At 45.7% G+C, this 27,893-nt stretch overlaps 1 protein-coding gene and 1 long non-coding RNA gene across 2 annotated transcripts; one reads left to right on the top strand and one right to left on the bottom strand.

Annotated features, from left to right (window-relative positions):
• Positions 1 to 115: 115 nt before the first annotated feature.
• Positions 116 to 25,587, bottom strand: arsb (arylsulfatase B). Its single transcript, XM_021590681.2, has 8 exons — positions 25,089 to 25,587; positions 19,019 to 19,205; positions 18,398 to 18,588; positions 18,042 to 18,249; positions 14,689 to 14,932; positions 12,951 to 13,021; positions 1,252 to 1,410; positions 116 to 1,003 (listed from the first exon to the last, which is right to left on the bottom strand). The coding sequence occupies exons 1-8, from the start codon at positions 25,350 to 25,352 to the stop codon at positions 735 to 737; spliced, it is 1,593 nt and encodes a 530-aa protein (XP_021446356.1). The 5' UTR covers positions 25,353 to 25,587; the 3' UTR covers positions 116 to 734.
• Positions 23,924 to 24,399, top strand: LOC118945314. The gene is made up of 2 exons (XR_005040462.1): positions 23,924 to 23,969; positions 24,189 to 24,399. It is a non-coding gene; the product is annotated as an uncharacterized LOC118945314 (long non-coding RNA).
• Positions 25,588 to 27,893: the final 2,306 nt, after the last annotated feature.

Genomic DNA, 27,893 nt, shown 5'->3' with positions numbered 1-27,893 from the left:
AATCAGCGACATGTGGTAGCTAAGCCCCGTTGACGTAACGACTCGGACTCAACTTACCTAATGAACGACAGTAAACACGTCACATTCATTCAGGCACTAATGAAGTGTTACAAAGTATTTTTTTAACCTTTCTTTTTTTACTGCACACATAACGGAATAGTTATTGTACACAAAAATGTTTGTTTGATGTAAGAAGTGCACAGTCAGATGTAACGTTTGAAACATCTTCACTTTGTATTCCCTGCTTGGGCCATCAATGAAATACATCAAAACTAGCTTCTATTCGGCAGGCAGCCTAGTAGTTAAGAGTGTTGGGCCAGTAACCGAAAGGTTCGAATCCCCGAAGCCGACTAGGGGAAAAAATCTGTCGATGTGCCCTTGAGGCACTTAACCCTAATTCCTACCGTAAATCACTCTGGATAAAGAGCGTCTGGTAAAACAACTAAAAGGGAAATGTATTTAAGGAACATCATGACCTGATTTGAGTTTTGTTGCACCATAAAACATAAAATGGCACCTTTTAAAGTGACTCGATAAAAAAAACAGACAGCCTCTCTCACACAGACATACACACAACAGCACACGCATATACGGATGCAGCATACCCACCCACCCACCCTCCCTCCCTCCCGGAGGAAAAGTGACCATTGAGATCTTGAATACTCTTCATGTCTCTTCATAGCTGGAATCTGGCACTTTACACTTCTCCTTCATCGTCATCCCCACCATTGTGTCTATTCCCAGGGCCCCCAGGCTCCAGTGCCAGGGTCACACCTGGGGTCGTCATCAGGGAAGGTGATTGGCTGAGACCTCTGCAGGTAGTGGCCTAGTCTCCTGAGGAGGTTGTCCACCACGTTGGGGTGCTGGTCAGACACCTCATCCCTTTCTTCTGGGTCCGCCTCCACATCAAACAGCATCACAGGCTTCAGAGGATTAACAGAAGCAGAACTGTTGGTTCCAGAACTGTTCGCCAAGCCTGGACGGGTGAACCATCGGTCACAGCCTGGAGGAGGACGGTGGAGAAATATGAAATATAGCAGGGACGTGTGTGTGTGTGTGTGTGGCTGTGCGTGTGTCTTTGCGCATACAATCGGTGAATATACTACCCTCATGCTATAGTGCTACATGCTACAGAGATCGAAACTAATAAAAACCCAGTCACACTTTACTTCCTCCGCTGATCAAACGCACCCGGCAGTTATGATGTGTCAGCTATGAGGTGTCATAAACTGACAGAGACAAGCTAGTTACCTGGGTAGCCAGTCAGCAGCTTCCACTGCATGCTGCGGATGGCAGCGTGGATAGACACGTTGAAGCCTGAGTTGGACCAGGACCAAGGGTTGGAGGTGGAGCCTCCACGCCTCACTGGAGCATTAGAGACAGGCAACCCCTGGGAAGCACTGCCTGGACCTGGGAAGAGGGAGGACGGAGCGGGAGGAAGGAGAGCGGGAGAAAGGGGAAAGGAGAGAGAGAGAGAGGGGGGAAAGGAGGGAGAGAGGGCAGGGGAGAGAGAGAGAGATGTTGGAGAGGAGGGAGAGAGAATCAACAGAAGTGAAATAGGGGATGGACGATAACGGAAGCCAATCTATATTTCCCCAAACACTCTAGTATAATAATAAGAGAGAGAAAGTGGAAATTGCTGAAAAACGTAGCAGTGGTCGACCACTGGACACAAAGCGCTCACTGTAAGAGAGACTAAAGAGGAAGTGAAGTAGAGAGGCCGAGACACTGAGCACTGCAGCATACCTGAGAATGGCCTAGACGTGGGCTAGGCAGGCCGTATAGAAAGATGTGTGAAAATAAACAGAGCAATGAGAAAGAGCTCTTTCTTCCCCACAGGCCAAACAATGAAGCAGCAGGAATGGAGAAGGCTTTTGTAATTGGAACGTTGGCTAAAATGTGGAATTCAAGGTGTGAGATCTCTCTGGACTCGCACAATTTCTGGGGTCGGACTGGGAAGAATTCGCCCTTCCCTTTGATGCCAAGGTCAGCTACTGGGTAGAGCAGAGTGGGCAGTCGGAGTACCAGCTTTGCTCACTTCAAACAGAAACGGCAACTTGTTTTGATTCAAATGAGAGAAGACTGATGATTAGAAGGATTGAGACCAGAGTCCTTATATTACACAGATAACGGATTCACTGCTCCTCAGGTTAAGATCGAACGGCCCTCGGTTTGCCTCATCAGATTCACCACATCAGCAATACTTCCCCACTCCTGAGGTACAGTGGGGCAAAAAAAGTATTTAGTCAGCCACCAAATTGTGCAAGTTCTCCCACTTAAAAAGATGAGGGGCCTGTAATTTTCATCATAGGTACACTTCAACTATGACAGACAAAATGAGGAAAAAGAAATCCAGAAAATCACATTGTAGGATTTTTAATGAATTTATTTGCAAATTATGGTGGAAAATAAGTATTTGGTCACCTACAAACAAGCAAGATTTATGGCTCTCACAGACCTGTAACAACGTATTTAAGAGGCTCCTCTGTCCTCCACTCGTTACCTGTATTAATGGCACCTGTTTGAACTTGTTATCAGTATAAAAGACACCTGTCCACAACCTCAAACAGTCACACTCCAAACTCCACTATGGCCAAGACCAAAGAGCTGTCAAAGGACACCAGAAACAAAATTGTAGACCTGCACCAGGCTGGGAAGACTGAATCTGCAATAGGTAAGCAGCTTGATTTGAAGAAATCAACTGGGAGCAATTATTAGGAAATGGAAGACATACAAGACCATTGATAATCTCCCTCGATCTGGGGCTCCACTCAAGATCTCAACCCGTGGGGGTCAAAATGATCACAAGAACGGTGAGCAAAAATCCCAGAACCACACGGGGGGACCTAGTGAATGACCTGCAGAGAGCTGGGACCAAAGTAACAAAGCCTACCATCAGTAACATACTACGCCGCCAGGGACTCAAATCCTGCAGTGCCAGACGTGTCCCCCTGCTTAAGCCAGTACATGTCCAGGTCCGTCTGAAGTTTGCTAGAGAGCATTTGGATGATCCAGAAGAAGATTGGGAGAATGTCATATGGTCAGATGAAACCAAAATATAACTTTTTGGTAAAAACTCAACTCGTCGTGTTTGGAGGACAAAGAATGCTGAGTTGCATCCAAAGAACAACATACCTACTGTGAAGCATGGGGGTGGAAACATCATGCTTTGGGGCTGTTTTTCTGCAAAGGGACCAGGAAGACTGATCCGTGTAAAGGAAAGAATGAACGGGGCCATGTATCGTGAGATTTTGAGTGAAAACCTCCTTCCATCAGCAAGGGCATTGAAGATGAAACGAGGCTGGGTCTTTCAGCATGACAATGATCCCAAACACACCGCCCGGGCAACAAAGGAGTGGCTTCGTAAGAAGCATTTCAAGGTCCTGGAGTGGCCTAGCCAGTCTCCAGATCTCAACCCCATAGAAAATCTTTGGAGGGAGTTGAAAGTCTGTGTTGCCCAGCAACAGCCCCAAAACATCACTGCTCTAGAGGAGATCTGCATGGAGGAATGGGCCAAAATATCAGCAACAGTGTGTGAAAACCTTGTGAAGACTTACAGAAAACGTTTGACCTCTGTCATTGCCAACAAAGGGTATATAACAAAGTATTGAGATAAACTTTTGTTATTGACCAAATACTTATTTTCCACCATAATTTGCAAATAAATTCATTAAAAATCCTACAATATGATTTTCTGGATTTTCTTCTCTCATTTTGTCTGTCATAGTTGAAGTGTACCTATGATGAAAATTACAGGCCCCTCATCTTTTTAAGTGGGAGAACTTGCACAATTTGGTGGCTGACTAAATACTTTCACCCCCACTGTACATCCACATTAGGCTGGTAGCGAGCTCTGTTGTAGTCTGGGTACCAGTTATTTTTTTGGCTGACACTCCACTACTTAGAAAAGAATGCCTGTCGGTTTAATGCTGTTAAAAACAACCCTCCCAACATTAATTTTGTATGTGTAGCTACCCACAAGCCCTTGTTCTCCTCTCTCTGAGATGCAACAAGCACAAACTCATTTCTTAGTTCATGGCTCCCTCGCTGCTGTAACATGACAGACATTTAAAACACGTCCCATCTCAGACCACATGACGAGCATTGCGACATTCAAATCTATTGATCCGCTTATGAATGATGTGTGGGCTTTCCTCACAAGCTAATTGTTATCACATGCATTCAGTTAGACAACTGGTGAATACCCCCACCCAGATTCTTAAGTGTGCTGCATTGCAGATTTGATTGGATCCAACCAAGCGGAGGTTGAGTAAATGTGAAAGGGTTTGGGGTGATTTTGAGGTAGAGTTTTACAGTTTGGTGCCAGAATGCCAGTGCTTCACAGGCAGACAGAGGCCCCGGGAAAGTCCCAAATCATCCCAGCTATATCCATTATCTCCAACCCAACGGATAGCATGGGATGTAAGCAATATGGTGGAAACTGAACCTGTAGCCTATCACCATGTTAGAAGTGAAGGTGAACGTTGGTGAGAAGGTCAAGGGTCACAGGGGTAATGGGCTTGTATAGTAGAGGACATGAATATGAAGGATTAGCCTGAATCCTATATAGGGAGAACACTTAGAATACTAAGGAGACCAGAGCAGCCTGTTCTAGAGTTTGATGTTCCCTCCTTTACCCCCATCACACTGTGTTCTCCCCCCCCCCCCACATACTCGTTTACTCTTATTTCCCCTCTCTCCGCAGGAACGACAGAGTGCAGCAGACGGCCAGGGCCTCTACATCTGGATCCAACTGCACAGCGGGACCAGTCCCAAATTGGACGGGGGAAGAAAGGAGGAGAGGGGGTGGAGAAGAGGGAGGAGGAGGGGAAGAAAGGAGGCGGAAGAGGTAGGGAGAGAAGGAGAGCAGGCGGAGAGGGAAGAGAAGGAGGGAAGAGAAGGAGAGAAGAGAAGGAGAGAAGGGAGGGGGGAGGGTGTTAGGGAGAGATATGGAGAGAGGTAAGAGGGGGGAGAGAAGATAGGAAAGAGGAGAGCGGGGGGAAAGAGGAGAGCGGGGGGGAAAGAGGAGAGCGGGGGGGGGGGGGGGAAAGAGGAGAGCGGGGGGGGGAAAGAGGAGAGCGGGGGGAAAGAGAAGAGCGGGGGGAAAGAGAAGAGCGGGGGGAAAGAGAAGAGCGGGGGGGGAAGAGGAGAGCGGGGGGGGGGGGGAGAGGAGAGCGGGGGGGGGAGAGGAGAGCGGGGGGGAAGAGGGCGTAAGGAAGGTGGTGGACAGGGGGAGAGGAGGAGTAGAGGGAATAGAGGGGAAGTCAGAGGGATTTGGGGTTTGGACGGAGTCCAGGATCTCGCTCTCTTTCTCTGCCTAGACGTTTAGAGAACCCCCTCCCTCTTTCTGCTCCACTTAAAGACGGAATCCCTCAGTCAGATAGGAAGAGGGAGGGGAGTGAGGGATTGAAAGAAAGACTGGGAAGAAGGGATTCGACAGAGGAAAAGTGGGAGAAAGAGGGGGGAAATGTGAATTAGAGGAAGAGAGGGGGAGAGAGAAAGAGAGGGGAAATGTGAATTAGAGGAAGAGAGGGGGAGAGAGAAAGAGGGGGTGGGAGATTGACAGAGGAACGAGAGAGTGAAAACGGGAGACAGAATCCCTCGTCAAATAGAGCAAGAAAGAGAAGGATGTGGAATGAAAGACAAGAAAGAATAGAATGTAGAATGTGTTGAATAAAAGGAGAGTGGGGTCTCCTGCTAGAGACAACACAGGGAGAAGTGTGCTGGTCACTGTAGTCACAGGGTTCCAACTTCCCACTAACTAATGAATGAATACATTAAGACATGAATGTATGGGGCAGAGAAGTTATTATAGTATGAGATGTTCAAACCTTCAAAAAATGTAGCTTCGGGGCACAATATCGGGCGTGTGTGTATTGGTTGGACTCCCCGAGTTGTACATCGTTCTGGTGAGCAACTGTAGATATCAGGCCAGGTGACGCAAGTGCACCAGGGTGGCTACTAGCTCGTTTAGATCTGCTACCTGCCGTTGACATGACTCTTCTGAACAAGTCGTAGGGTCAGTCTGAATTGTTACGGTGTGAAGGCTTTCCTCTCCGTATCATAAACTCCATCATTTACTTCAGGATCAGTCAGCGAGGAAGCCAAAATCACCAGAAAGTCAATTGGCTTATGTCAGTATAGCTGTTCTTGTGTCAGTATGGCTGCTACCTCCCAGGCACCTCAGTGTTGTAATTTCTAGACTCAAGGCAGGTATAAACCAATCATGTGCCAATTGCTTGAGGCCTTGCCTGGCTGGGACACCCTGGGCCAAGGAAAGCAGCGCTAGCCTTGAACCGGTGGCCATTCAACAGATCTCTGTTCTGAAAACAATAAAAGCCTCTTAATAACAATCAGGGGTTTGAAAGTTGGCTGGTTTCCTGTAGAACCTCCAAGAACCAATGAGCTGAGCCGCTAAATCTCCACGGAAACACCAGAAAGGGGGTCAACTCCAATGATGTCATACATACACATACAGTACAGTCAAATAAGGATGTTTCTGGTTAACTCACACTCTCCTGCGAAAGCGATGACCTAAGTTGACAAAGTAGATCAAAGCGATGATGTACTGTAACATACAGCAGATTGTTGCGTATCCTATCAGTTTGGTGATTGAAACATTTATGCTTGAATGACAGGCAGACAAAAATAGTCTGGGGGTATTTAAGGGAGTGAAGCCAAGATAGCCTCCCTTGTTGTCTAACTAGGTGTAGAAGAAGAGAACCCAATCTCTACTCCACTGCACAGCCCTTTGTTCAACACAGTCAGACACCCTGAACTCTGACCAGGGACCCCCACACCCCTCTGAGAAGGAAGTGGTTAGCGCCACCTAATGTTAAGTGGTTAAGATGAGAATGAGAGTGCTCCATTGTGGTTCAAGGCGGGGTGGGGGGGGGGGGGGGGGGGGGGGGTCCGGCAGTCACAAGACCCATTTCCTGGAATCCCTCCAACAAATCACACACACACCTTCTCAAACATCAAGTATCTCAAGTTTCTACATTGTTTTGGAGATTTCATTGTTACCCTGTGTGTGTGTGTGTGTGTGTGTGTGTGTGTGTACACTGATTGATCAAATCTAATCACATTTTATTTGTCACATGTGCCGAATGCAACTGGTGTAGACTTAACCGTTAAATGCTTACTTATAAGCACTTACCCAACAATGCAGAGTTAAAAAGGGAAAAGAAAAAAAGGAAATAGTAACACAATAAAATACCTATAACAAGACTATATTCGGAGTACCGGGACCGAGTCAATGTGCAGGAGTATGAGGTAATTGAAGTAATATGTACATGTAGGTCGGGGTAGAAATGACTAGTCTATCAGGATAGATAATAAACAGAGTAGCAGCAGCGTATGTGAAGAGTGTATGTGTGAGTCATCAATATGCATGTGTGTGTTTTGTATGTGTGAGCGTGAGTGTGTGTGTGTGTTTTGTATGTGTGTGAACGTGTGTGTGTGAGCGTGTGTGTGTGTGTGTGTGCGTGTGTGCGTTTTGTATGTGTGAGCGTGTGTGAGCGTGTGTGTGTGTGTGTATAGAGCAAGAGTGTCAGTGACAATAAAAAAGGGGGATCAATGCAAAGAGTCCAGGTAGACATTTGATTAAATGTTCAGCGGTCTAATTGGTTGCGGTAGAAGCTGTTCAGAAGCCTTCTGGTCCCAGACTTGGCGCTGCGATACGCTTGCAGTGCTGTAGCAGAGAGAGCAGTCTATGACTTGGGTGGCTGGAGTCAGACAATTTTTAGGGCCCTCTGACACCGCCTGGTATAGAGGTACTGGATGGCAGGGAGCTTGGAACCAGTAATATACTGGGCCGTACGCACTACCCTCTGTAGCGCCTGACAGTCGGATGCCAAGCAGTTGCCATAACAAACGGTGATGCTCTCAATGGTGCAGCTGTTGAACTTTTTGAGGATCTGAGGGCCCATTCCAAATCTTTTCAGCCTCCTGAGGGGGAAGAGGCATTATCGTGCCCACTTCACGACTGTGTTGGTATGTTTGGACCATGATAGATCCTTTGTGACGTGGACACCGAGTAACTTGAAGATCTCGACCTGTTTCACTACAGCCCATCGATGTGAATGGGGGCGTGCTCGACCCTCCGTTTCCTGTAGTACAAGATCAGCTCCTTTGTCTTGTTGACATTGAGGGAGAGGTTGTTGTCTTCGCACCACACAGCCAGATCTCTGACCTCCTCCCTATAGGCTGTCATCATCATCGGGATCTGGCCAACCACCATCATGTTGTCGGCAAACATAACGAATGTGTTGGAGCCTTACGCGGCCACGAAGTCATGGGTGAACAGGGAGTACAGGATGGGACTAAGCACGCACCCCTGAGAGGCCCCCGCGTTGAGGGACAGTGTGACAGATGCGTTGTTACCTACCCTCAAAACCTGGGGGCGGCCCGTCAGGAAGTACAGGATCGAGTTAAAGAGGGAGGTTTTCAGTCCCAGGGTTGCGTCATCTGTGGATCTGTTGGGGCGGTATGTGAATTGGAGTGGGTCCAGGGTGTCTGGGATGATGGTGTTGATGTGAGCCATGACCAGCCCTTCAAAACATTTAATGGCCACAGATGTGAGTGCTACGGGGCTATAGTCATTTACACAAGTTACCTTCGTGTTCTTGGACACAGAAACTATGGGGGTCTGCTTGAAACATGTAGGTATTACAGACTGGGTCAGGGAGAAAATGTCAGTGAAGACACTTGCCAACTGATCAGCGCATACTCGGAGTACGCTTCCTGGTAATCTGTCTGGCCCTGCGGCCTTGTGAACGTTAACTTGTTTAAAGGTTTTACTCACATCAGCTATGGAGAGCGTGATCACACAGTTGTCCGGAACAGCTGGTGCTCACATGCATGGTTCAGTGTTGCTAGCCTCGAAGCAAGCATAAATGCATTTAGCTCATCTGGTAGGTTCACATCACTGAGCAGCTCAGTTTCCATTTGTAAATCGGTGATAGTTTGCAAGCTGTGCCGCATCCAACAAGCGTCAGAGCCAGTGTAGAAGGATTCTATCTTAGTCCTGTATTGAAGCTTCGCCTGTTTGATGGTTCGTCTGAAGGCATAGCGGGATTTCTTAATGTCCCGCTCCTTGAAATTGGCAGCTCTAGTCTTTAGCTCAGTGCGGATGTTGCCTGTAACTTTGTATGCGTCTCTGTGTGTGGAGTAAAGGTGATCTAGAGTTTTTTTCGCCTCTAGTTGCACAGATGACAAGCTGGTAGAAATGAGGTAAAACGGATTTCAGTTTTCCTGTATTAAACTCACCGGCCACTAGGAGTGCCGCCTCTGGGTGAACATTTTCTTGTTTGCACATGGCTCTATACAGCACATTGAGTCTTAATGCTAGCATAAGTTTGTGGTGGTAAGTAGACAGCTATGAAAAATACAGATAAACTATTGGTAAATAGTATGGTCTACAGCTTATCATGATGCATAGAAAACAAACTCAAAGACAGAAGCAGGAACTGGAACAACTAGGAATAGGACTAGATGTAATATTCATGCATCCAAAACAAAGTAAACAATAAAAAAACTAGGTGGTACTGGTGGTGACTGGGTACTAGGTGATACTGGTAGTGTTATTGGTGACTGGGTACTAGATGGTACTGGTGGTGACTGGGAACTAGGTGGTACTGGTGGTGACTGGGTACTAGGTGGTACTGGTGGTGTTATTGGTGACTGGTGACTGGGTACTAGGTGGTACTGGTGGTGACTGGGAACTAGGTGGTACTGGTGGTACTGGTGGTGACTGGGTACTAGGTGGTACTGGTGGTGACTGGGTACTAGGGGGTACTGGTGGTGTTATTGGTGACTGGGTACTAGGTGGTACTGGTGGTGTTATTGGTGACTGGGAACTAGGTGGTACTGGTGGTGTTATTGGTGACTGGGTACTAGGTGGTACTGGTGGTGACTGGGAACTAGGTGGTACTGGTGGTGACTGGGTACTAGGTGGTACTGGTGGTGTTATTGGTGACTGGTGACTGGGTACTAGGTGGTACTGGTGGTGACTGGGAACTAGGTGGTACTGGTGGTACTGGTGGTGACTGGGTACTAGGTGGTACTGGTGGTGACTGGGTACTAGGGGGTACTGGTGGTGTTATTGGTGACTGGGTACTAGGTGGTACTGGTGGTGTTATTGGTGACTGGGAACTAGGTGGTACTGGTGGTGTTATTGGTGACTGGGTACTAGGTGGTACTGGTGGTGTTATTGGTGACTGGGAACTAGGTGGTACTGGTGGTGTTATTGGTGACTGGATACTAGGTGGTACTGGTGGTGTTATTGGTGACTGGGTACTCGGTGGTACTGGTGGTGACTGGGAACTAGGTGGTACTGGTGATGTTATTGGTGACTGGGTACTCGGTGGTACTGGTGGTGTTATTGGTGACTGGGTACTAGATGGTACTGGTGGTGTTATTGGTGACTGGGTACTAGGTGGTACTGGTGGTGTTATTGGTGACTGGGTACTAGGTGGTACTGGTGGTGTTATTGGTGACTGGGTACTTGGTGGTACTGATGGTGTTATTGGTGACTGGGTACTCGGTGGTACTGGTGGTGACTGGGAACTAGGTGGTACTGGTGATGTTATTGGTGACTGGGTACTCGGTGGTACTGGTGGTGTTATTGGTGACTGGGTACTAGATGGTACTGGTGGTGTTATTGGTGACTGGGTACTAGGTGGTACTGGTGGTGTTATTGGTGACTGGGTACTTGGTGGTACTGGTGGTGTTATTGGTGACTGGGTACTCGGTGGTACTGATGGTGTTATTGGTGACTGGGTACTCGGTGGTACTGATGGTGTTATTGGTGACTGGGTACTAGGTGGTACTGGTGGTGACTGGGTACTAGGTGGTACTGGTGGTGTTATTGGTGACTGGGTACTAGGTGGTACTGGTGGTGACTGGGTACTAGGTGGTACTGGTGGTGTTATTGGTGACTGGGTACTCGGTGGTACCGGTGGTGTTATTGGTGACTGGGTACTCGGTGGTACTGGTGGTGAGTGAGTGGAAAACACACAAAAGGGCAACAATGATAAACACACACCAACGTGATGCTGACCAGACCCGGACACAACACAAGTCTATATCCCCTCACATAGACACAGAACACACACACTGACCAATCTCCAACACATACTCAAACACACTAAAGAGAGAGACACAGAAAGGGAGAGAGAGAGAGCGGCAACGAGAGACAATGGCAGAGAGAGAGAAGAAAGCGAGATACAGAAAGGGAAAGGGGGGATACCTAGTCAGTTGTACAACAACGTATTCTACTGAAATGTGCCTTCCGCATTTCACCCAACCCCTCTGAATCAGAGAGAGAGAGCCTGAGGGCAGTTAAGTTCCCAGGTGATACCACAGTCTGAACATGTTTTATCATCTTGCTCCTGTCAGAGTCTGTCTGATGACTTATGGCTCCAGGTATAAGTTGCCCTCAGGCACAGATTTAGGACCAGCTGTCCCTCCCACACCCCAACTTTTACCACGAGGAGGAGTAAACACAAAACCGACCCTAGATCAGCATCTATTCAACTTCCTAGTCCTGCGTATGGGACTCAGTGTCTGTCTCCTTCAGAAGAGAGTGAGACTGAAACTCTAAAGGCGGTCACTCCTCATGTCCAGTCACTTATTCACTCAGTCAGTCAGCCACCTGATCACTCACTGATGCGCAACACATCATCTACAGATCTGAGCAGCAGAGTGGAGATGTGGCTACTCTAGTGATCAATCTCCCCCCTGATGATACGTTCATTTGATTCAAGTGTTGGGAAATAAGAACACGGCTGTCACTAATGACGTGGACGGATACATCATGTAGTAGTCAGAGTGGAAGCAGACCAGAGGTTAGGTTAGGTTAGAATGAATCAGACGCATAACGAACATGAAATCACACACGCGCACACACACGTTCTGGCTCGGAGGAATGTATTGTGTCACTTCTCGCCCCCCCCCCCCCCCCCCCATCTGGAGCGGAGCCTTTTCATCACTGCATTAATCAAAACTTTTATAGACATCACACACACACTGAAGGGGATTTGGCCTTTGTGTTAGGGAATCAGGCAGCCATTACAGGAGAATGACATCATCTCTCTATGAACCAAGCAGACCTTAACGATTGAAAGAGTCCAGTGGCGTGTGTGCGTGTGTGTGTGTGCGTGTGTGTGTGTGTGTACGTGCGTGCATGCACAGTGCTGCTCACGCACCGGGACACACACTTCTGTTCGAGTGTGTCTTGGCTGTGTTTTGTGTAGAATATGAAATCATAATATAACGGTCCAATGTGAATCATTTGAAACTAAACAAAGTAGTGCTGACGACTTCATTACCAGCAAGTACCCAACTGTCATACTTGAGTTAAAGTAACGATACCTTAATAGAAAATTACTCAAGAAAAAGTGAAGGTTACCCAGTAAAATACTACTTGAGTAAAAGTTGAAAAGTATTTGGTTTTAAATATACTTAAGTATCAAAAGTCAAATGTAATTTCTCAAATATAAGTATTTGTAATTTGGTGGTGTTATTGTAATTTCTCAAATAAGTATAAATCATTTCAAAATCCTTACGTTAAGCAAACCAGACGGCACCATTTCCTTGTTTAAAAAAAAGTTACGGATAGCCATGGGCACGCTCCAACACTCAGATATCATTTAGAAACTAAGCATGTGTTTAGTGAGTCTGACAGATCAGAGGCAGTAGGGATGACCAGGCAAAAATATAAATAGTAAAGTAAAGTACAGAAACCCCCAAAAAACGACTTAAGTAGTACTATAAAGTATTTTTTACTTAAGTACTTTATACTACTGCAACGGACACTGAAACAGTACTCAGAGGAATTCAGTGCTCTGTGCCTGTAGTTGCGTTGTCCAGTCAATATGAACCACTGTGTACTGGATGAAGGTGAACATAATGACTGTAAATACGTGGTGGTGATCGAGCGGGTGACTCACATGGAGCGATGTCAACGTAGAGAGGGTCAATGTTGTGTAGCAGCTCCAGTCTGGGTGAAGCGTGACCTTTACTGGAAGACAAAGAAACACACTTTCAGTCCGTCTCTCGACTACCCCAGAAGGGTCTGGAAATCTAAAGCAGACATCTACGTTCATAAAGCGGTCCCAGGCTTTGACCACACTGGACCACAAGAGTGACCGCAGCGTGCGCTAATACACAGCAAGAATAACTTTCTTAAATCACATGTTGCTGAGCTTTTTGGGAGGGTAACATGTTTTCAGTGTAAACTTAAATGACCAAAAACATTTTATTATTTTTATTATATAAAGTATGTAGAAAAGATAATGGCTCTGCAGTGCATTCGGAAAGTATTCCAACCCCTTCACTTGGTCCCCATTTTGTTACGTTACAGCCTTACTCCAAAATAATTCAATAAGATCATCTTTGAGAACCAAAAACAAGCCGTATGTATTTTGTTACTACGTTTGAGCAAAAGAACGCAGGATTAGCCATTGCAAAATGTATAGAAATGCAGGAAATTAGCTTAAAAACGGCTAAATGTTCTCTCAGCTCCATTGCACAATATGTAGAATGGCATGAAATGTGCAACAATCTCACAGTACCATGGAGAAACTTGACCACACCCCCTGCTACACCCACCGCCTAAGCCCCTTTTTGGATCCAGAACCCCCCCCCCCCCCCCACACACACACACACACACACACAAACAAACAATCACACAGCACTCAAAGCAGACTGGGACCATAAAAGACAAACAAACAAACAGGAATGTGTTTCAGTAGCCAATAGGGCCAAGGACACATGACGACACGTACACAGTCAAAACACACCAGACAAAAGGTAATGAAACAGCCAGGTGGCCAGCCACAGCCAATAGGAGAGAGGGCTAGACTGAGAGCAGTTGTTTGTGGGTAACCACAGGCTGTGGGTTTCTGCTGCAGGCCTCAATTCAACCCACTTTCATTGTGTCTGCTTTTAGTTTACGAATCTAATGTGTCACTCACGCAGAATGAAGGCAATGAAAGCTTCTGGCTAGCTTATGTAAGTCTTGTCCTGGACACCGGCCCCCCTTTAAGTGGTCAATGACTTTATGACTTGTACGATAAGTCAGGAGTGACAGAGTAAGAGAGGGACAGGCGCTATAGAGGGAGGGAGGTGGGGGAGAGAGAGAGAGAGAGAGAGAGAGAGAGAGAGAGAGAGAGAGAGAGAGAGGAGGTGGGGGAGAGAGAGAGAGAGAAAGAGAGAGAGAGAGAGTAAGAGAGAGAGAGAGAGAGTAAGAGAGAGAGAGAGAGAGAGAGAGAGTAAGAGAGAGAGAGAGAGAGAGTAAGAGAGAGAGAGCGAGAGAGCAAGAGAGCGAGAGAGCGAGAGAGAGAGAGAGAGAGAAAGAGAGAAAGAGAGAAAAGGAGCGACTACAAATTTGTGTGAAAATGAGTGATGGAATTTCCTTCTCTTTGAAGTCCCATCGTCCCGGTAACAAAGAGCTTATTGAAAGACCAGAGAGGGAGACAGATTGGTCAGGAGGGAGGGAGGGGGGAAAAAAAGAGAGGAGGAGGAAAGGGGAGAGGAGAGAGGAGTTGTCAAACACAAGGAAATATTTGACCTGATCTGAGACGTATGAAACTCCTGAAGTGTCTGGCCAGAGTGTAGGACAGACTCACATAAACAACTCAGAAATGATGACAAGGTGCGCACACACACCCCCCACTCCAGGCTTACCTGATAGCGTTCCACACATTATAGCCATCCAGTGGCTTCGTCCCATCGGTCGATCCCCCGGCCAGGCCCACCAGCGTCGGCAGCCAATCAGAGATGTGTATGAGTTGGCGGCTGACAGTCCCAGGTTGTTTCAGCAGCGGGCTAGTTACAAAGCCAACGCCCCTAACCCCACCCTCCCACAGTGACCACTTCCTGCCTCTCAGAGGCCAGTTAGAACCCCCCGCCAGAGTCTGACCCCCGTTATCTGGAGAGAGAGAGACAGACAGAGAGAGAGAGAGAAAGGCAGAGAGAGAGGGACGTCATTCTACTGAAAAGTGTATTATGATGTTTACGTAAATGCATTTTATAGAAAGTTTGATTTGATTCTCATTGCATATCACTGACAGAGGGTAAGAAATAATCCCTCTCCACTGATTAGAGCAAGGCAGCCATTTTATTACTAATGACACGTGAGGGGAACAGATTTTGGTTGTCATTGTCAAGTAACTGGAGAGCCAAACCAAAGCTACCTTTCAACTCCTCCTCATAAAAACACTGTTTGTTCTTTCCCTTTCCACTGACTGATGCACAAATGACACATCAATTCCAAGATGACACATTGAATTCACCATGAGAGTACAGCGTGCTTGATAAGCCCTACTTACCAACATGACTTGATCTAGGAGTTCTGAGGGGATTCGTATAGTGAGGCTTAACAGTGATGCCAAGTGGATTCATCCCATGAACAACAGTGGTTAGACCTCCGAAGCACAACGCTCATAGAGGAACTCCCTCAAGGCAGAGAGACAGGAGGGAGGTGGAGATTAAACATGGCCACCGTTTCTTAGATTGAGGAACTTCCTGGAAGCTGCGAGTCATGGTGGGTTGTTCGACCAATGGCCACGTGTCTTGGGGTTAGGGTTCATGGAACTGATCCATACACAAAAGGCTGTTTGATGACTAAGTTCTAGCTTTGCAAATACATAAAAAGTTTTTTTTTTTAAATTAAACAAATTTGTCTCCCTCTTCCTGTGTCTTTTTATTTTGTCTATGCTTCTCAGACAGACAGTCATCCTCCCTTGAGGCCAGTCCAGTATAAACAAAATAGACCATTCACCCTGGGCTCTCCCTGCGCTAGAGAGAGGAGAGGGGGAGGAAAGGAGGGGAAGAAAAAAAGAGGAGCGCCATGTGAGTTCAGGAAGTAGTCTCTGCAGCTTCCAGGTTGTTCTCAAAAGAGAGCCCTCTCTTCACTAATTCATTTTCAAACTGTTTCTGCTCCTTCTCTATGCCAGCTCTCTCCCTCTTTCCGTCTCTCTCTCCAACACTTACTCACACACCCGCTCCTATTCTTTCTCTCACACCCTCTCTTTCCCTTTCTCTCTCACACCCTCTCTTTCCCATTCTCTCTCACAGACTCGCTCCTATCCTTTCTCTCTCACCCTCTCCCTCTCTTTCCCATTCTCTCTCACAGACTCGCTCCTATCCTTTCTTTCTCCCCAGCTCTCTCTTACAGTAAGACCCCAGTGTGCGCCAGTTAGCTAACAGAGAGTTTCATCGCTAAGGAATCTCTCTGAGTGCTCCTCCAAACGTTTCTAAACCGTGTGTTTATGTCTGAACAGGGCTGGGGTGAGACATACTATGTAGGCCGTTAGTTAGCTCACACACTGTGACTCAGCAAGCAGTAAGCCTTGATGGGGCATGAAATAGTAATGATTCATTCACAGTATATTCTCGACTAAAGAGCAAAACCATGAATAATACAGGTTTTATCACCTCGACTCCCTCACAAACGTCATTCTCTATATGTAAAAGCTTTTGGAGGGGAAACACAGAAGACAAGTCACAATCTTTGCCCAACAAGCAGAGTTTAACGGTAAGGGTTAAGATGCGAACTAGTGAAGCAGGCCACATACCTGAGCCCACCACAGACACAAACCTCTCCCCTACCCCTTATAGCATTGTTCCTAACTTCTAATAAGCCTGTAAAGCCATGCTACTCCGAACGAAAGAAAAAAAACGTTATCCCCCCCTCCACCTTCGAAGCTGCATCTGACTAGACACAAACCATTAACAGGCCCAGATTTAGAGGAATCCAACCAGCCTCTCTGCTGTATCACACACTCAAACTGCAACATAGAATCAATGGGTGACACAAGCATCTATTGTTATATGGATCCATCTTCCTATCAACCAAAACCCAGTGCTGGGAATAGTGGTATGTATTGACAAGTGCTCCTCCTACATAATGGTAAAGGGGGCCTCTACACTGGTAAATTAGGTCAATGTTGGTGGATTTCTGATTACACACCATTGCCTTTAACAGTAGGCCTCCACGGCACATCTTGACTTCCCCCTGCTCACACTTGTCTGAGGGTCTGCGGCTACTGGGAGCCGCTCAACTCAGGACTGTTTCCGTTTCCTAATGGCTCCCAGCTGTGTGATAAGGCTCCTCTACAGAGAGGAGATGGGGCTGATGGAACAAACCACAGTCAGATACAAGGACATGCTGACCTCTAGTGGTAACTATGGAAATTATTGAAATTGTTCAGACTGTCAGCATAGTATGAGTTTAGGGTGCGAGTCACCTGAAGCGATGAAAATAATACCTGCTGGAACTATGACACACCACAGATGATGGTGACAAGTCCGCTCTGGTGAATCAAAAAGTGCTATGTAGCTTGTTCAACTGGCTGTGTAGCGCAGTGCAGAGAACAGAGTAAACATTGGCTTTAATCACTGTCACTTAAAGCCAAACTTCCCAGCTACTCCTGTCCCTCCATGTGAACTGGCTCTGTGGTGCTGATGGAAAATTCTCTGTGTCCTGCCCGGAGACATTAAGAGTGATTACTCCGTCTTTAACTGCTCACAGAGTTGGGATCTGTTCACATCTGACACTTCATAAAAACCCAGTGTTCCACAACCACATGTAAACTACAGAGAGTGGAGAGAGTCACACACACACACACACACACACACACACACACACACACACACGAAGCAGAAGAAAACAGTCTAAAAGATAAGCGGTACACACTGGGGGAAAACAACAACTGCCATTCAGGGGGAACGATTAACACTCACACCCCAGCAACACAACATGTTACTGTCGATGGGGAAAGAGAGAGGGCCAGAATAAGTGAGACGTCAGCAGACCTATAAACATTCATTCACAGGATATGAGGCAGATAATACAAACCATTCTAACTCTGTCCTCCAGGGTCCGGGATTAATCCTGCTTCCACACCATAGGGTTCTCAAGGTAAGCACAAAGCAATGTTTGCTGTTGACTCAAGTGTGGGAAGGTTCAGGGACTATGCTCTATAAAATGTCTCTGTCTGAATTTAACCGTACACACACAAGCTCTTGTTATGTACCTGTAGAGAAGACCAGTACAGTGTTGTCCCAGAGGCCGGTCTCCTGCAGTGCCAGCGTAATGTTGCCCACAGCCTCGTCCATAGCGGACACCATACCAGCATACAGCCTGCGGTTCAGGTCCTTTATGAAACTGTAGGGGGCGACGTAGCGCTCTGGAACTTGTAGAGGGGCGTGGACCGCTTGAAGAGCCACGTAGAGGAAGAGGGGCTGCAAGACAGGACAGGACAGGACAGGAGAACACACACCAGCCATGAACATTATTCTAGTCTTGCTTCATTTTTCAAGGCTACACAGAGGAAGAAGGACAGAAAGACTGTGTGGGCATGTGTGTGTGTGTGTGTGTGTGTGCCGTTACCCTTTTGGAGTTGTGTTTAGCGATGATGCTGGTAACCCGGTCAGTAAACAGCTGAGTGGAGTAGGTCCCTGTGTATCCCGTAGCAACCTCCTCCCCCTCTCTCAGGTCCAGGGCACAGCGGGTCACGTTCAGGAGAGGGACATGACTGCAGCGCTGGTGACTGAAGTAGTCCTCACTGCCTGTCAGATAGCCTGGTGGGGACGGAGTGACAGACACAGGGGGGAGAGGGGGACAGAAGTGGAACAGACAGGTTTAGTCCAATATCTGAAATACTGTAAGACAATAAATACCCTATATTGAGTACATGGTTCAATCTTGATGTACCTGAACTGTTCGCAGTGCTTTCAAGTGTGCAATGGTGTGAATCTGATGTTACACACAGACGTGTGGCGAGCCCTAGCCACATCCTGATGAAGACATAACCGATCATGAGATGTAAGTGAAGAGAAATGGAGGACGGCTCACACGACCGTGTGCAAAAGTGAACGTGTGCGCAAGAGTCATTTTCATCACTGATGACCAACCGGTGTTTCTTATTTCCAGTAGCATACCTAAGAGAGGCAACATGGTCTGTCTGTGTCTGTGTGTCTGTGTCTGTGTGTGTGTGAGCTGACAACCTACCGAAATAGGAGTCGAACCCTCTGCGTGTTGGCAGGCAGTCTTTGCGGTACATGCCCAGGTGCCACTTTCCCACCATGTGGGTGGCATAGCCTGCCTCTCTCATCAGCTGTGGCAGCATCTTCTCATCCAGAGGGACACAGTAGGGCTGGCACGGCCAGATGATCTGGTGCTGCATGCCTGTGTGGATCTGACAATCAAACCCATAGGTTTAGATAGACATCACATTATTGTGTGTGTTCTATTATGGTGTCTGCGAGAGCTTGGCAGTGCCATTGAGGCCATCTCCATTTTGAAGTAGTCCATTTTATTATTTTACTACTTCTAAGAGTTGGCAAACAAACTTAATAGGGTGCATACTGCCACCTGTAGTGTGTTGTTTGCAGTAGTGTAAAGTACTTAGGTAAAAATACTTTAAAGTACTACTTAAGTAGTTTTTTGGGGTAACATATACTTCACTACATTCCTAAAGAAAATAAATGTACTTTTTACTCCATACATTTTCCCTGAAACCCAAAAGTACTTGTTACATTTTGAACGCTTAGCAGGACAGGAAATGGTCCAATTCACTCACTTATCAAGAGAACATCCCTGGTCATCCCTACTGCCTCTGATCTGGAGGACTCACTAAACAGAGAACATCCCTGGTCATCCCTACTGCCTCTGATCTGGTAGACTCACTAAACAGAGAACATCCCTGGTCATCCCTACTGCCTCTGATCTGGAGGACTCACTAAACAGAGAACATCCCTGGTCATTCCTACTGCCTCTGATCTGGTGGACTCACTAAACAGAGAACATCCCTGGTCATCCCTACTGCCTCTGATCTGGTGGACTCACTAAACAGAGAACATCCCTGGTCATCCCTACTGCCTCTGATCTGGCGGACTCACTAAACAGAGAACATCCCTGGTCATCCCTACTGCCTCTGATCTGGAGGACTCACTAAACAGAGAACATCCCTGGTCATCCCTACTGCCTCTGATCTGGTGGACTCACTAAACAGAGAACATCCCTGGTCATCCCTACTGCCTCTGATCTGGCAGACTCACTAAACAGAGAACATCCCTGGTCATCCCTACTGCCTCTGATCTGGCAGACTCACTAAACAGAGAACATCCCTGGTCATCCCTACTGCCTCTGATCTGGTGGACTCACTAAACAGAGAACATCCCTGGTCATCCCTACTGCCTCTGATCTGGTGGACTCACTAAACAGAGAACATCCCTGGTCATCCCTACTGCCTCTGATCTGGCAGACTCACTAAACAGAGAACATCCCTGGTCATCCCTACTGCCTCTGATCTGGCAGACTCACTAAACAGAGAACATCCCTGGTCATCCCTACTGCCTCTGATCTGGCGGACTCACTAAACAGAGAACATCCCTGGTCATCCCTACTGCCTCTGATCTGGTGGACTCACTAAACAGAGAACATCCCTGGTCATCCCTACTGCCTCTGATCTGGCGGACTCACTAAACAGAGAACATCCCTGGTCATCCCTACTGCCTCTGATCTGGAGGACACACTAAACAGAGAACATCCCTGGTCATCCCTACTGCCTCTGATCTGGCGGACTCACTAAACAGAGAACATCCCTGGTCATCCCTACTGCCTCTGATCTGGTGGACTCACTAAACAGAGAACATCCCTGGTCATCCCTACTGCCTCTGATCTGGCGGACTCACTAAACAGAGAACATCCCTGGTCATCCCTACTGCCTCTGATCTGGCGGACTCACTAAACAGAGAACATCCCTGGTCATCCCTACTGCCTCTGATCTGGCGGACTCACTAAACAGAGAACATCCCTGGTCATCCCTACTGCCTCTGATCTGGCGGACTCACTAAACAGAGAACATCCCTGGTCATCCCTACTGCCTCTGATCTGGCAGACTCACTAAACAGAGAACATCCCTGGTCATCCCTACTGCCTCTGATCTGGTGGACTCACTAAACAGAGAACATCCCTGGTCATCCCTACTGCCTCTGATCTGGCAGACTCACTAAACAGAGAACATCCCTGGTCATCCCTACTGCCTCTGATCTGGCAGACTCACTAAACAGAGAACATCCCTGGTCATCCCTACTGCCTCTGATCTGGTGGACTCACTAAACAGAGAACATCCCTGGTCATCCCTACTGCCTCTGATCTGGTGGACTCACTAAACAGAGAACATCCCTGGTCATCCCTACTGCCTCTGATCTGGCAGACTCACTAAACAGAGAACATCCCTGGTCATCCCTACTGCCTCTGATCTGGCAGACTCACTAAACAGAGAACATCCCTGGTCATCCCTACTGCCTCTGATCTGGCGGACTCACTAAACAGAGAACATCCCTGGTCATCCCTACTGCCTCTGATCTGGTGGACTCACTAAACAGAGAACATCCCTGGTCATCCCTACTGCCTCTGATCTGGCGGACTCACTAAACAGAGAACATCCCTGGTCATCCCTACTGCCTCTGATCTGGAGGACACACTAAACAGAGAACATCCCTGGTCATCCCTACTGCCTCTGATCTGGCGGACTCACTAAACAGAGAACATCCCTGGTCATCCCTACTGCCTCTGATCTGGCGGACTCACTAAACAGAGAACATCCCTGGTCATCCCTACTGCCTCTGATCTGGCGGACTCACTAAACAGAGAACATCCCTGGTCATCCCTACTGCCTCTGATCTGGCAGACTCACTAAACAGAGAACATCCCTGGTCATCCCTACTGCCTCTGATCTGGCGGACTCACTAAACACACATGCTTCTTTTGTCAATGATGTTCGAGTGTGCCCCTGGCTATACGCAAAATAGAAAAACAAGAAAATGGTGCCGTCGGGTTTGCTTAATATAAGGAATTTGAAAACATTTATACTTTTACTTTTGACACTTAAGTATTTGAGCAATTGCATTTACTTTTGATACTAACGTACATTTTAAACCAAATACTATTTCAAGTAGACTTTCACTTGAGCCATTTTACTCAAGTATGACAATTGGGTGCTTTCTCCACCACTGGTTGTTCGAAAAGGTATAAAGGTTGGAGATTTACTGCCTCCTGCAGTTATGAAAAGTTTGCACGCGAGTAGAATTCATTGGCTGATCCCTCCTGATGACCCGGATAAAATCATGTGATCCTTCCTTAACCAGTGGCATCCTGTCATTCAGGGCACCTGTTTTGAGCCACACATTTTTAGCCCTGTTTTGCATGTTATTTTGGCATTAATACATGTCACATATCAGTCTTGAGTAAGGCAGCTGCAAAATGTAGGTGTTTCAGCCTAGTTCTTTCTGTGTGGGTGGGGCAGCCAGCGGGAAAATACGGAGCGTAGGTGTTGGTAATGTTTTCTAGTTGTGCCGTGATTGGCTCAGCGCTCTGTCACTCATGGGGACACTACGTCACCACCAAGTCTAACGGTAGAGCTCGAAAATTCAAGCCCCCTGGGCGCTGCCATAGAGTTACATTAGAAGTGCCCATCCAAGAAGGCTCAAGGTAAAATAACGTCAAATCACATTATATTTACAGTAGCTTTGATTGATCATGTCAACATCATACTTTCAAAATCTTAGCTAGCAGTCATCTACTGGCAAATTATTTTTAATCCTTGTCAGATGAAGAGAAATTATAGATAAAATCGTATCGTTGCTCATCGGCCATTGGAATTAAACATGACACAACAAGTTGGAAATTGCAAAGTCAACAATGAGTGGTTTAGAAGGGAACAGTGGCTAACTGCAAGCACTGAAAAGCAATCACTAGCCTGCTATTCAGTGTCTGTGTGGTCCCAAGTCTGGGTTTAAGGGTCTCTTTTCCAAGCTTAAAATGATAAACATTCAACATTGGCCATGCTGTTAATGAAGCATGATTTGTGCCGCGCTCAAAACAACTGGAAACTCTGAACTGGGAAATCTGACTTCAGTGAGTTCAAGACAACTGGGAACTAGGGTAAAATGAGCTCCGACTGGGAAGATATGTTTTGAACGGTCATCCAACTCAGAATTGTAAATCCAGAACCCGGGCCTCTTTCTAGAGCTTCGACCTGAGATCAATAATGTGATTCAACCTTGTTTTTCTTCCAGAGTTCCCAGTTGTCTTGAAAGCACCCTAAATCCAGAGAATGACAGACTTTGATGACAAAGTTTGCCCACGAAGGACAGCCGCACCACCTTCCAGTTCAAGTGAGCACAGCACAAGGTGAGTCCAAAATTGTACTGTATGCTCTTGCATAAATGTTGCAATACGCCAGGGAGATACGCATACAGTTTGATGGATACGTTCGATAAATCCAATGTTTTCACCACACAGAACGCACTGCAACTGCCTCTGCAAAGCAATGCTGCAAGGCAAACGCAGCGTTCCATTGGAAGTTAATGTACTTCTGGTTGACCAAAACGCAATAACACTGTCGGTGTGATTGAGGCGTAAGGATGGTTTTGGGAAACAGCTCAGAGATGTAACAATGCTCCTTCACTCAACAAAAATGAGGAGTTCAACAAGGGTTCTTCTAAGATCCTCAGGTCTTCGAAGAACCTTAGGGTTCTTGGCACTGAAAAGGTTCTTCCAAGAACCCCATAGGAGGTGGGGCTCATCGAGGAACCTTTGTTGGTGAGGGTTCTTGCAGCAACCTAATTGCCCAACTGAAACCTTTGGATTTGAATTTGATAGGACAGCAGGTGCAGGTACTTAACTGAAAAATGTAAAGATCTCCTCAATTTAAAGTAAGGTTGTTCCTTATATGATCTAAATTGATATTGTTTTATGATGATACCATCCATCTTTTCATATTTGTGCAAATCTTTCTAAAACAGAAAATGGACACAATTCAATGGATATCAATCAACAAAGAGGTAAGAACATGTAGGCTATAAGAATATGTTGAAGGCTGGCTGTATTGGGTGCAGATGACTGAACTGCTCACTTTTGTGTCTGCAGGTATACAGACAAGTAGGCATAAAAGGTATGTCAATTGGTAGGTTATGCAGATCACATTACCATCCTCCTCCCTTAATTCGTCAATGAATATCCCATAGGCCTCTACATTATGGACATAGTATATGCATGAAAACCATTATCAAAAAGTTTCTTAAATTCACATTTACCAAAAAAACAAGGTATGAATTCTGTTGTGTGCGTGTTTTGTTAATCATCTGTATAATTACTATTTTTGGATTCACAGACTTCACCCTCCCTACACCTCTGATGAATATAACAGGAAACCTGTTCGATCACCATGCACTGCAAAATCATTCTGGCTATGGATACAGAGAACATCAACACCCCAGAGGATATATCCATCAGACTTGGGGTTCTGCTGGGAGTTCACCTCATATTTTGATTTTTTCATTCTGCTTTGCCACTAAAATCATAATAAACACTGAGAACTAAAATATTGTGTTATTGCTGTTGTGCGTATTGTTAATAATCAGGGAAGGGGAGGTTAGTTCAAAAATGTACCTCAAAAGGTCATTCGATGATCCATTAAAAGGGTTTCTTTGAAGAACTTATAGGGGTTCCCCCACTGTTCAATTTGAAGAACCCCTAAAGGATACTCCAGGAACCTTTTTTAGAGCGTACAAAGGTTCTAACAATAAACGTAGCATTAAGATGCTTTTGAGAAACTGGGGCCTGTTGTTTACGAAGTGTGTGACGAATACACATTTATTTTATTTGAATAGCTCAGCCTTTCCAACATAGTGTAGCCTACAAACAGTGGTGGAAAAAGTACCCAATTGTCATACTCGAGTAAAATAAAAGATACTTTAATATAAAATGTCTCAAGTAAGTACATTTTTATTTACGGACAGGCAGGGGCACACTCCAACACAGACATAATTTAACAAACGAAGCGTTTGTGTTTAGTGGGATGACCAGGGATGTTCTCTTCATAAGTGCGTGAAATGGACAATTTTCCTGTTCTGTTAAGCATTCAAAATGTAACGTGTAAGCCTACTTTTGGGTGTCAGGGAAAACGTATGGAGAAAAATAAGTACTTTTTAATTTATTTTTAGGAATGTTTTGGAGTAAAGGTTTTTAGTTAAGTACTTTACACCACTGCCTACACACAGGGGTGTCTCACCTGATATCTTCCGGTCATAAATTGGTTCCTGGAAGGTGTACATAAAGGTTGAACGTAGTAATTCTCCAGCCGGACACCTTTAGCCGACAGTTTGTCCAGATTCGGAGTCTTGATCTCTGAACCGTGGTATCCAACATCGTTCCAGCCGAAGTCGTCAGCTAGAATGAATACTATGTGTGGCGGCTGTTTACCCTCTAAAAACAGGGGGCATGACAGCAAGATAATTGCAGTGGCAATCATACAACTCAATGTTACAGGAAACATTGTCCCCCTTCCTCAAATCGAAGAACCTCGAAAGAAATGATACTATTCATGTAAACAAGGAAGTACTAGTGCAGTACAGATCTACAGTATCTGCAACGTCTGAACGGCAGTCGAAAGCATGATTCAGAAAGGTAATGTAGTTTATTTAATTAAAAAAGCAACAAATCACAAGATGTGTTGATGAGGAAATGCACGCGCAATATTGTTTCGCTGTCTTCCAGGTTGAATATTTTTAACTTCCTCTACAGTAACCAATCAGATGACTGCCAGTCACATGAGTAAGTGTCTTTATATGGGCATATGAGTCACACCTCAATGTATTGTCTAGCAAGCACACTAAAAAGAAAAGGTCCCTGGGGTATCAAATCAAAACTGTGGGGGAACCCTTATAACCCTATTTTATTATTAATAATAATACACATTACAATAACAAAAATAACAATATTTTTTGTTCTCTGTGTTGATTATGGTTTTAGTGCAAAGCAGATTTTTTTAAAAATCCAAATAGGAGGTAAACTCCCAGCAAAGCCCCAAGTTCAATGGGTATATCCTCTGGCGTCCATAATGTAGAGGCCTATGGGATAGTCATTGACGAGGTATGGAAGGAGGATGGTACATGTGATCTGCATAACATACCAATTGACCTAATTTTGAACTCCTCCTTGTCTACATACCTACAGACACAAAAGTGAGCAGTTCAGTCATCTGCACCCAATACAGCCAGCCTTCAACATATTCTTATAGCCTACATGTTCTTACCTCTTTGTTGATTGATATCCATTGAATTGTGTCAATTTTCTGTTTGAGAAAGATTTGCACAACTATGAAAAAATAGATGGTATCATCATAAAACAACATCAACATCAAGGAACAAACCTTACCGTACCTTATTTTACTGGAGTATGCCAATTGGGTACTTTTTCCACCACTGTTTGTAGGCTACACTATGTTGGAAAGGCTGAGCTATTCAAATAAAATACAATAGTATTCGTCACACACTTCGTAAACAACAGGCCCCAGTTTCTCAAAAGCATCTTAATGCTACGTTTATTGTTAGAACCTTTGTACGCTCTAAAAAAGGTTCCTGGAGGATCCTTTAGGGGTTCTTCAAATTGAACAGTGGGGGAACCCCTATAAGTTCTTCAAAGAAACCCTTTTAATGGATCATCGAATGACCTTTTGAGGTACATTTTTGAACTAACCTCCCCTTCCCTGATTATTAACAATACGCACAACAGCAATAACACAATATTTTAGTTCTCAGTGTTTATTATGATTTTAGTGGCAAAGCAGAATGAAAAAATCCAAATATGAGGTAAACTCCCAGCAGAACCCCAAGTCTGATGGATATATCCTCTGGGGTGTTGATGTTCTCTGTATCCATAGCCAGAATGATTTTGCAGTGCATGGTGATCGAACAGGTTTCCTGTTATATTCATCAGAGGTGTAGGGAGGGTGAAGTCTGTGAATCCAAAAATAGTAATTATACAGATGATTAACAAAACACGCACACGACAGAATTCATACCTTGTTTTTTTGGTGAATGTGAATTTAAGAAACTTTTTGATAATGGTTTTCATGCATATACTATGTCCATAATGTAGAGGCCTATGGGATATTCATTGACGAATTAAGGGAGGAGGATGGTAATGTGATCTGCATAACCTACCAATTGACATACCTTTTATGCCTACTTGTCTGTATACCTGCAGACACAAAAGTGAGCAGTTCAGTCATCTGCACCCAATACAGCCAGCCTTCAACATATTCTTATAGCCTACATGTTCTTACCTCTTTGTTGATTGATATCCATTGAATTGTGTCCATTTTCTGTTTTAGAAAGATTTGCACAAATATGAAAAGATGGATGGTATCATCATAAAACAATATCAATTTAGATCATATAAGGAACAACCTTACTTTAAATTGAGGAGATCTTTACATTTTTCAGTTAAGTACCTGCACCTGCTGTCCTATCAAATTCAAATCCAAAGGTTTCAGTTGGGCAATTAGGTTGCTGCAAGAACCCTCACCAACAAAGGTTCCTCGATGAACCCCACCTCCTATGGGGTTATTGGAAGAACCTTTTGGGGGCCATGTTCAGTGCCAAGAACCCTAAGGTTCTTCAAAGAATTTTGAGGCTCTTAGAAGAACCCTTGTTGAACCCCACGTTTTTAGAGTGTAGGACTTTCTGGGAGTGGTCTGAGAGGGCAGGGGGAAACAGAGAGGTTTGGAACTCTGTTTCAAGTAATTTACCGCCTGGTGATGTCACCAAGCAGGCCAAAACTCCATCCCACCACAACAGGTTGAAAGACTTTTCAAAAAGCTCTTACACTTCAATATATAAATATTTTTTAAGCATTCACTTTGCTTCTGGAGGTTATAGCTTTCAAGTGACTTTCCCTTCGTCTCCAGCTCCAGAGCCATGCTCCAGCAGGGTCGTTTGAGTGGGCGGGATTTAGCGTAAAGACACACCTTGCCCAGAAGGCCAGCCCAAAGCGGCTCAGCGCTCAACAGTTGGGACTAGTTACCACAGCCACA

Source organism: Oncorhynchus mykiss, chromosome Y (assembly GCF_013265735.2).
Source record: "Oncorhynchus mykiss isolate Arlee chromosome Y, USDA_OmykA_1.1, whole genome shotgun sequence".
Taxonomy (NCBI): Eukaryota; Metazoa; Chordata; class Actinopteri; order Salmoniformes; family Salmonidae; genus Oncorhynchus; species Oncorhynchus mykiss.
The sequence above is the reverse complement of the archived record's forward strand: the minus strand, read 5'-3'. Positions and strand labels throughout refer to the sequence as shown.

What these genes read in the sequence shown, in the direction of transcription:
- arsb (XM_021590681.2), bottom strand. Translation starts at nt 25,352, where the DNA reads ATGTTTCCTGTAACATTGAGTTGTATGATTGCCACTGCAATTATCTTG. An exon ending in TGTACTGGTCTTCTCTACAG is followed by an intron (nt 14,933 to 18,041) that starts GTACATAACAAG and finishes CTCTCTCTCCAG; the next exon opens with ATAACGGGGGTCAGACTCTG. An exon ending in AATGTGTGGAACGCTATCAG is followed by an intron (nt 13,022 to 14,688) that starts GTAAGCCTGGAG and finishes TTTGTCTTCCAG; the next exon opens with TAAAGGTCACGCTTCACCCA.